The following is a 10921-nucleotide window of genomic DNA, read 5'->3' as shown; positions in this document are numbered from 1 at the left end:
CCTCGTTTCTTTTTTTTTTTAAGAGTATATGTAACTCTTTTTTTTTTTAGTTTTTATTTTATTATTTTTGTGTGAGTGTACCGTCAAATCAGATCTGACTGGTACAGGAGGAGATTATCCCTCCTTCCCCGGCAGAGCATTTGGTGGATTCGACTGTGCGCCTCTGGGATTGCAGTGCAGCTTCTTGCCACTAGGCCACCAGAGCTCCCCTCATCCTTGTTTCTAAAGATCACTCTGGTTTTTAACTTTTCCCAAGATAGACATGTTTGTGGTTCTGGAAATCCCTGGCACATTCAGTATTCTTTGCCCACAACATGATTCAAAGGTATTGGGTCTTTTTTGTTCTTTCTTATTCATTTTGCAGCTTTCACATGTATATGAAGTGATCTGAAACACTGTGACTTGGAACAACAGGTTGATGACACTGAGGACATGATTTCCAATATTTTACCACTGTAAAAATTCCAAGTGTTGGATAGTCCTTGGAATCTTAGTAGTTTGTAAGTAACTATCAAAGGCACTATTAGTCTCTCTTCACTGGGAGCAAAAGGAGAAATAGAGAGATTGAAATGTCTGACTAATTGCCTCCATGAACAACTGTCTCATTTGCCACAAGACCAAAAGAACTGGATGGTGCCCAGTTATCATTACCGAATGTTTTGATTAAAGATTCTGTATCATAATTCTCATCTGAAAAGGGAAAATTCAGATCAGAGTGTTAAATTTTCTTGAGATTCAGACTTTTTGTAGCCATTGAACCTCAACGAACCCCCAAAATGACTGCTCTATGATAATATCTAAGCCTTAAACTATAAACCAGAAATATACCGTGAGGACCTTCTAAACTCAAACACTAGCTTAATTAGTTAAGAACTCTCTATATGGAATAAAACTGGAAATAGTAACTCGAAAGGTTAGAAAGGAAGCGTAATGGGTAGTAATTGTTAATAAGAGGAGAAAAATTCAGAAAAGGATGGTAAGAATGTTTCCAATTAAAAGAATGTAATCAATGTATGTTTAATGTAATGTAATGAATCTTACATAAAGAAATTGTTGGATTGGTACATGTTTTATAGTATATACTTTCAACAACAAAAAAATTATCATGGAAATTAAAAAATAGCAAAGACAAGAATTGATTCAACTAAATTTGAAAGTCATTCAAATGACCTTCATGGTGGAAAAAAAAATTGTTGAAAAACTCCGATATTTGAAAAAAATTAAAATTAGATTCATTGTGATAATTTGGTTATATAAACATGTGGAATATACATGTGGTGGTTGTTGTTGTTAAGTGCCATCGTAGGCGACTCATAGCAACCCTGTGAATGAAAGTCCTCAACACTTGTGTGACTTTCATCCTTTCTCCAGGTTCGTAGGGTTTCTGGAAGCAAGCTATTACAGCAGTGGAATAAATATAGATTAAAAAAATTTACCACAGTCTCAGTCAAAATAATAGCAGATTGGTACATGAACAAATTCATAATATTTATAATGAAATACACTGTTAATACTATAACTATTCTTAGTGTTTGATATATAAAATTTTAAAAATTGAATGCATTCTCTTTATTTCAGGGTTTTAAAATATATTTCTTTTCCTATGTCCTATTTACTCTTTTAATATTGTATAAACAAAGTGATTTCTGGATCACAAGTCACTTAGATATAAAATTATATGGAGAAAGAAATACTCACTTAAGGGCATTTATTTTCAAGTAAAATATGAACAGACAAGCAAGCAAGGGCGAACTGTATAACAATGACAGAACTTTCTTTCCAAAGAAAAGAAAGAACCTGGGGGGGGGAGGAGGGACAGGAAGGAAAATGAGTAAGAATGTATGAATGGAAAATCCAAGTTTTTTTAAAACTTTCGTTAAAATCTAAAAAAAAAAAACTCTAAAATCAAGCAAGACCTTCGAAATCAGTCTTATGAGATTTATTTCTTTAAAAAGCCAAAATTTTTTATTTCTGTAAATAAAATAAAGTGAAATACTATATTAAAAGGTCTATACAGAAAGATAATTTATATTAAATAATGTGAGAATATGTATATTTAAGAATGCATTCTTGAACACCAAAATAAATGTTCTCAATTTTAATAAAAAATAAGTGTATCCAGTTTTCTCTTTAATGTATTTCTACTTCTATGGGAACGTGGTATCTTAGGATTCTATAAATGATGAATGTGTAATTAAAATATATACTTTTGGGTATTATCTATCTGTGCAAATCAGAGTTTGGATGAATACATAAAAATTACAATTATTAAGTATAATAGAGAAAGATCTTAAAATAAAAAATCCAGTATTTATGAGTGATTCTTTCTTAGCACTTATACATCTATCAGCTGTCGTCAAGTCAGTTCTGACTGATAGCCACCCCATGCAAGTTAAAGTTGATCTGTTATCTGTAGTTTCATCCGATTCTAATGTGTCTAAAATAAACATGTTCTGAAACTTTTGATTAACAAAGATCTAGAGGGTTTGCTTCAGAATATTAGACATTTGGGAGCTAAGAAGGAAACTCTTTACCACAGATATACATAAATCGGATGAAACCATCTTAATATATTGGTAAAATTAAAACATGAATCCTATAGAAGACTTTGCTTTGCCAACAGCCTTCTGGAAGGCATTTTTGACCTCTTTGTTTCTAAGACTGTAGACCAGAGGGTTCAGCATCGGGATGACTATGGCATAGAACACTGATGCCAGTTTGTCTGTGCCCATTGAGTGACTGGAGCTGGGCTGCAGGTACATGAAGATACCTGTCCCGTAGAAGATAGAGACAGCAGTGAGGTGGGAAGCACAAGTAGAAAAGGCCTTCTGGCGTCCGTCAGAGGAACGCATCCTCAGGACAGTGGTAAATATAAACAAATAGGAAATAAAGATTACAAGGATAGCAAAGAGGTCATTGAAACCCACCACCAAGAAAATGACCATCTCTGTGATGTATCTGTCGGAACATGAGAGAGCCAGAAGAGGAGGAGCGTCACAGAAGAAGTGATTGATGACATTGGACCTGCAGAAGGAGAGCCTGAAAATGTTCCCAGTGTGGATGGAAGCGTTTAGGAAACCACAGACGTAGGAGCCCAGGGCCAGACAAGCGCACACCTTAGTGGTCACTGTGGTTGTATAATGGAGAGGTTTGCACACTGCCACACAGCGGTCGTAAGCCATCGCAGCCAAGAGAAAATTTTCCACAGTGATGAACGCTACAAAAAAGAAGAACTGCGTGGCACAAGCTTTGTAGGAGATCATTTTGTCTCCTGTGAGAAACGCGGCCATGACCTTGGGAGTGACTGCTGAGGAGTAACCAAAGTCTGCCAGAGAGAGGTTACTGAGGAAAAAGTACATGGGGGTGTGGAGACGAGAGTCCAGCAGGATCAGCAGCAGCATCCCCAGGTTTCCGACCAGAGTGATGAGGTAGATGAGGAAAAAGGTGATGAAGAGTGGAATCTGCAGTTCTAGGTCCCTGGCTAAGCCCACCAGAATGAACTCAGCCACCTCTGTGCTGTTCTCCATGGGGATCACTTAGCAGAGGTAGCTTCCCTGGAGCAATGAGAAAACAGGATCAGAATGAAAAAGAAGACCACTTACATCAATCAGCATATTCAGTACATGCTGAATTCCTGGGAGAGGAACATCATGCTTGGAAAGGCAGTGTGGGTCGGCAAAAGAGAGGAAGCCCCTGGATGAGATGGGTCATGCAGTGACTGGTGTAACGGACTCCAGTGTGTCAGGAAGTGTGAGGTTGACACAGGAGAGGACAGGGTTCAAAACTGTGTTCACAGAGTGACGACAGGTTGTACTCGACTCAGTGGCACCTAACAATGATTTTTGTTATTGTTTTGCCATTGCATAGCAATGATTGCTGTCATAGTTGTTGTTACGTGTCATCGATTATTGTCATAGTAGAGGTCACTATTTAAATAATTGCTTTAGTTATGACATGAGCAAAAACCAACTCCTCAGTTGATTCCAGCTCACTGTGAGTCCATGCGTGTCAATGCAAGATTGGCTTCATAGAATAATCAGTGATTTCTTTTTCAGAAGTTAATGAATTACCAGGTATTTTTTTACAAGGTATTTTTATGTTGACCAAAGGCATTTGACTGTGTGGATCATAACAAACTGTGGCTGACTCTGAGAAGAATGGGAATCCCAGAACATTTAATTGTGCTAATACGAAACCTATACTTGGACCAAGAGGCAGTAGTCAGAACAGAGCAGGGTAACACTGCATGGTTCAAAATTGGGAAGGGTGTATGCCAGGGATGCCTCCTGTCTCCATACGTTTTCAACATGTATGCAGAGCAGATTATCCGAGAGGCTGGGCTCTATGAGGAGAATTGTGGCATCAGGATTGGTGGAAGATCTATTAACAATCTGCGTTATGCAGATGACACAACCCTGCTTGCTGAAACTGAGGAGGACCTCATGCACTTGCTGTGAAGGGTCAAGGACTGAAGCCTTCAGTATGGACTAAGGCTCAATGTCAAGAAAACAAAGATTCTCGCCACTGGACCAATTAGCAGCGTCAGGATGGATGACGAAGAGATTGAGAGTGTTCACAGCTTCAGTTTGCTCGGCTCCACAGTCAACACTCTTGGCACCAGCAGTCAGGAAATCAAAAAGCGTATCGCGATGGGAATGTCTGCTGTTAGGGACCTCTCAAAGGTACTCAGGAGCAACAGTGTCTCTCTGGAGACTAAGGTGCACCTGATACAGGTTATGGTATTTGCAATCGCTTGTTATGCATCAGAGAGTTGGACAATGACTAGGGAGGACAGAAGGAGAGTGGATGCTTTTGAGCTGTGGTGCTGGAGAAGGGTACTGAATGTACCATGGACTGCCAGGAAAACAAACAGATTCATCTTGGAGAGGATTAAACCAAGCTACTCCTTGGAGGCAAGGATTCTGGGGCTTCGTCTGACATACTTTGGGCATGTTGCCAGGAGGGACGGGTCCTTGGAGAGGGACATCATGCTTGGGAGGGTGGAGGGATGGCGCAGGAGGGGAAGACCCTCTATGAGATGGATTGATTCAGTGACTGGGGTAATCGGGATGGGTGTGTCAGAGGCGGTGCGGTTGGCGGAGGATAGAGCAGGGTTTAGGGCTGTTGTGCATAGGGTCGCTCTGAGTTGGAAACGACTCGACGGCACATAATAACAACAACAACAAAATTTCCAACCTTTCAGTTTGCAGTGGGACCCTTGAAAACTAGGAACGTCTAAAATAGGGATTATTTACCGATCATTTATTATGTTCTAGGGACCATATTTTACTATGCTACTTTCTGTCGCTTAATCCTCACACAGCATGGGAGATATTACTCTAAACTATAAGTGATGAAACTGAACTTCATTGCTATCTAGCTAAAGGTTGAAAATTGAAGAAAGTAGCAAAGTCAAGACTGAATTTACATCAAATTGAATCCAAATCTGACTTTTTTTATCATTAGGAAATATTTTCTTAAAATTATTTTTTTTTACCTGTAACCCAAACAGTTTAACCTAGATGAGCTACAAAGACTTGATTTATAAGCCACTGATTGATTATGAAAGTATCATTAGAATTGAATGTAGATAATTTAAAAACCCAAACATGGGAATCAATATACTAACTAGTTGGCTGCTCTTGAGTATAAGGATCCAGGAAGGGTGAGAGAGGCTGGAAGCATCGGGATGTGGATGTACAGGGGGAAGAGGGGATGAATCATCGGGTTGCAGAATTTGATGGGTGGGAGGAGGTGAGGGAAATTGAAAGAATTTGTTCGAATTTGCATTAGAATTTTGTAAGTAAACTAGTGGGAAAAAAGTCAACTTGGGGAGTGGGAAGGGAAGGAGAGGGGGTGAAATGTGCAACAATGAATGAATGGAAATTTAACTTTTCTGTAAGCATTTGTTAAAATGACAATTAAAATAAAACATTTTGTTTAAAATAAGAAACTAACATCATTTTGAATCTCTACTGAATAACTAGATCCATAATTACTTACAACCTACTCCTTCCCTCTTACCCCAAGTTTTGAACAGATTAAAAGATCATCATTCTTCAGTTATATCAACCAATAACTCACATAAATTGCTGGATACTGTTCACTTCATTCATTCATTCTCCCTATTTACATTACTTCCTTTGTTCCAGGTTGTGTATTTTGTACAGGTTTAGGCATATTCCTTGATATTCTTCCATTGTGACTTGGTAAAGAGATACAAATGGAAGAATATTATGTGAGCTTCTTATTCTCCATTCCCAAGGTGGAAGAACTCATTTCTCATTCCCTCAGTCACATGACATAGATGAATGTTCCCATTGATAATATAGTAAATTAGACAGTTCATCTAGTGATTTAGAATTGGATTTTCAAATCTAGATATGTCCTTGTTTTTATAGTTCTGCTAAGATCAATTGCAAATTATTTCTGAAAAGTATTTGGTCATTGTAGTTACAAAGGTTTAACCAGCTGAAGGAGTCCATAACTTTTTAAATGAACAGCTTCATCCTTGGCTCTCAGTATCCCAATTCATCTACGGTCCTTGGGTTCAGATTTGTTAGAAGGTCTTCCCATGACTCAGACCCATCAGGGGAATGACTCACATAACTGCAGGTATGCAGGCTGGTTTTGAAGAAACTGTTGAACAATGGACCAGGATCCTGGAGATTGGCAGTGGCAGTGGTGGCACAGCTAGACAGCAACTATGGGCAGCTGTGGGTGATACAGGCTGGTGGTGTAGACGCTGCTGAGCAATTGGAAGCCGTGTCTCAGTTGTGTGAGATTTTTCAAAGGAAAAAGACACCTGGTGCTGAGGTCCCATGAGCTTATTAAAAGCCTCTAGTAGGGTAGGGCTTGTATCCCATCTTAATTCTCTCTTCTTAATACAATAATTGTTGTTGTTAACTGCCAACAAGTCATAGATGACTCATGGTGACCTTTTGAATGAAAGACCTGAACACTTGTCTAACTATGATCATTTTTATAAGTTCATAGAGTTTCTGGAGACAAGCTATTTCAGAAGTGGATGCCACACCTGCTTCCTAACTTGTTTAAATCGAGGAGCTTCATCAAACACTGTCCACCATGGATAACCATTACTGCATTAGACACATCAGTGTCACAGTGTTTAGCATCACAGCAACCATGAGTTACCTCTGTACAGCAAATGGACAGACCAGTGCTATACCATTTAGAAGAATGTTTGACCAAAACCAGTTAAAACCAGACCTAAGGGACATAGATTAAAATCACCCACCTTTGGCTTGGGAACATCACTTTCTATCCACGAGGCCAATGGAGCTCTCTCTATACTGTCAATATTTTGTCTAGGAAAGACAATTTTTAATGATAAACCTTTGATTCCCAGAGTCCTTAATTATAGAGTCATATCTGGAATTCAAATATCCTCATATCTAAGTAAACTGTGTGACTTTGACATCTATTATTTTTACAAATTAAAAATTATTTTATATGGTTTGCTTACAGTTTGTATACATTGTGTTTCACACTATCCCACATTCACAACACATCTCTATTTCTGTACATTGCATAATGAGTTCTTAATTTTGTTCCTTTTTTATGCCTCTCTGCATTTTTATTTTTAAATATTAGTAAATACATTGAGATTACAATATATTTTTATATTGGTACATGACTTGATTTTCTCAATAAATCTAGCACTTATCAAAGTAATACTATCACATTCTTATAAGGAAAAATTACATTAAAATAGTTTTAATAACTTTTTCAATGTGATATAATACCATGCCTGTTAAAGGAATGATTTAAGGACCATTTGTGTCTTACCTCTAAGTCACATGATTTAAGGAGTTCTCCATATTGTTTAAGACATAATATTTGACTTTGTGGAACAATCACAGGAAATATTTGAAACATGCAAGCCTAAATTTTATGGATGTTGACTGCCTGGGTACATTTTCCTAATCACTTCTCTCCTCAAAATTTTCACTAACTATGTTGATCTCAAAACTCTCCAATTCATTGCCATCGATCAGAGCCAACTCCGTGCTGACCATCCAGCAGGTTTTCATAGGCTGTAAATGACACAGGACAGTTGCCTATCTTTTTCCTTGCAGAGCTGCTTATAGATTTGAGCCATCAGAGGGGCATCATCTTTGTGCTTGGAGAATAGCTCCCTATGACCTGGGCCACCAGGATGTGTTAGATCAAAGGCACCTCTGGTGGCCTAGTCCGTAGGAAGTTTCACTACAAATACTAAATTCGTGCTTCTCTGGCAGCTCAAATCCACCACTGGCTCCACAGGAGAAAGCCACAATCTCTTCCCACGCGATGTGGGTCCTCCAACCAACTCCTGGAGAGTCAGCGATGACTCAGGTACAACTCAAAGGTGAGGAGATGTCTTTAAAAATGAGACATTCATTCTAAAAGTGTACTAGGTTGCCCACACAATGCAGCACACAAATCCTCCATCTTTAAACATGAGTGGCTCCCAGATGATAAATTCAATCCATGAAAGAGAGTCAATATCCTATTTGAAAGTGATTCTTCTGAAATATTTTCTTTATTTAGTTAATTTGTTTGGTTTTATTACTAGTTTATTGAAAAAATTCTAATAAAAATTCCAACAAATTCTTTCAATTTCCCTCACCTCCTACCCATCAAATTCTACAGTCCAATGATTAATTCCCCCTTCCCCCCGCACAGCCACATCCCTCTGCTTCCAGCCTCTCTCACCTCCCCTGGATCCTTATATTCATGCTAAGATAACAGTCTTATACAATATTTATCCTTTTGGGACTGAGTTAGTTCACTCAGCATGAGGCTCCCGGTCCAAAAAATTTAATGGTTTCCAGAGGAAAGGAGAAAATGAAGGGGGGAAAAAAATTTTCCTTACTCACCTTGGAATCTTTTTCTGTGAGTTCTAGTGCTGGATTTGCTATTCTCTCTTTTCAGATTAGTTACCAAACTTCTTTGAGTCTTAATTTCATCATCTGTAATATGGATTTAATATAAAGTTGGCCCCCCACAAGATCCTTTATAGGTGACTACTTCTTTGATAAGAAAATAAGAAATGGTCATCTTAATCTTAATAATAGCCATTACTTGGTATTATTTTCCTTAATCTCAGTTTCAGACTAGTAGGAATTTCTCCATTTGAAGGAAGGGCACTGTTAGAAATAAATAGCTAGTGTCAATCAGGTAAATGAATTCAAGATCAAAGAGACTCTGGATTTTGGGTTTTCCTCTCTGAGGCCAAGTGTATTCATGTCAAAGATGAAGTGTTAAGGACTAGGAACTAGGAGATAGTTTGTTCTGCCATGGCACTCTCAGGAGACAAACCTCCCATGAGGACTACAAAAATTGTTCCTCTCTCACTAAGTGTGGAAGGAATGATTAAAGGGTCTATAGAGACCCAAATCTATTGAGGGCTATTGCCAGTGCATTTATGTTAATGTTAATGAATTCTCTTCAGTAATTCACAAATCAAGCTATAGCATTATCTCCAGGAAACAGTTATATATAGATACTTTGCTCCTTTGGGGTAAGGATTTTGAAACTCATGTACTTTGGGCATGTTGCCAGGAGGGACCAGGCCCTTGGAGAAGGATACCATGCTTGGAAGGGGAGAGGGTTAGTGCAGGAAAGGAAGACTTTGGATGAAATGGATTGACACAATGCCTGTGTCAGACGGAGATGGTAAGCTTGGCTCAGGATAGGGCAAAGCTCAGACTATTGTTCAGAGGGTCCCTATGGGTCATAGCATACTTGACAGCACATCATAACAACAAAAACACAGGATCTGTCACTCAACAAACCAATTGGATATCAGGAATCCAATGTTGCCTCTCTTATGTTTAAATATGTGCAATATGGAGAAGAAACACCCATTAATTCAATGGATTGTTTATTTCAGTGACTTTCATCCCTAGTGTTAAGCTCTGGGGACACAGAGCAATGTAAAATGAACATTATCATCTATCCATGATACATGAGTGTATAAGGAAGACACTAAATTAGTAACACATTTTTTAAAAGCACTCACTACCATCAATTTAGTACTTACAGCTGACCCTCCATTGAATCTCTAAGGCTTTGAATCTCATAAGAGGTGATTGTCCATCGTTTTACTAAAGAGCCACTCATCAATTAAAAGCACCAGCAAAACTTGTGGAAAAAGAATTGAGTGGGACAAGCATTGTAGGAGATAGTTTTGTCTTCTCTAAGAAAATTGGTCATCAGTTTGGGAGTGACAGCTGAGATATAACCAAAGTCTTCCAAAGAGAGGTTGTTGTTGTTGTTATTACGTGCCATCAAGCCATCTGCAATCCATAGCAATGCTATGTACAAGAGCTCCGAACTCTGCTTTATCCTGAGCCTGTCTCACTGACTCAGCCCCATTATTACCCAAGTCACTGTGTCAATCCGCCTCATCTGGGATTTTCCTCTCCAGCGCTGTCTCTCCACCCTTCCAAGCATGAAGTCCTTCTCTAAGGACTGGTCCCAGCCTAATAGCCCAAATGTGAAGGTGCCAACCCTCAGCCCTGAAGAGGCACTGACCCTTCCTCTTCACCAGACAGACATTACTGAGGAAAAAGTAACTGTTGATCTTGTATCCTGCCATTTTGCTGAATTGATCAACTATGTCCAATAGTTTTCTTGCTGAGTTTGTAGGTTTTTTTCTAAGCTTCCATCTTCTTTTAATGCTTCTTGGATCATTTAACATTCTGCCCAAAGCATCTTTAAATATTGCCACCCGTGGCTTGAATTTGTTTTTTAATTCCTTTAGCTTAAGAAATGTTGAGCGAGTTCAGCCCTTTTGATTTTCTAACTCCAGCTCTTTGCACATTTCATTATAATAACTTGCTTTGTCATCCTGAGCTTCCTTTGACATTTTCTGTTCAGCTCTTTAATGTCTTGATTTCTTCCTTTAGTTTTG

General features: G+C 38.6%; 1 protein-coding gene across 1 annotated transcript; it reads right to left on the bottom strand.

Moving 5' to 3' along the window:
- Nucleotides 1-2582: 2582 nt before the first annotated feature.
- Nucleotides 2583-3527, bottom strand: LOC102848367 (olfactory receptor 5B12-like). Its single transcript, XM_006900420.1, has one exon. The coding sequence runs from the start codon at nucleotides 3525-3527 to the stop codon at nucleotides 2583-2585; it is 945 nt and encodes a 314-aa protein (XP_006900482.1).
- Nucleotides 3528-10921: the final 7394 nt, after the last annotated feature.

The sequence above is a fragment of the Elephantulus edwardii genome, unplaced genomic scaffold (genome assembly GCF_000299155.1).
Source record: "Elephantulus edwardii isolate Elephantulus edwardi_28Jun2011 unplaced genomic scaffold, EleEdw1.0 scaffold00284, whole genome shotgun sequence".
In the NCBI taxonomy this organism is placed as follows: Eukaryota; Metazoa; Chordata; class Mammalia; order Macroscelidea; family Macroscelididae; genus Elephantulus; species Elephantulus edwardii.
This window is presented reverse-complemented; position numbering and strand designations above follow the sequence as displayed.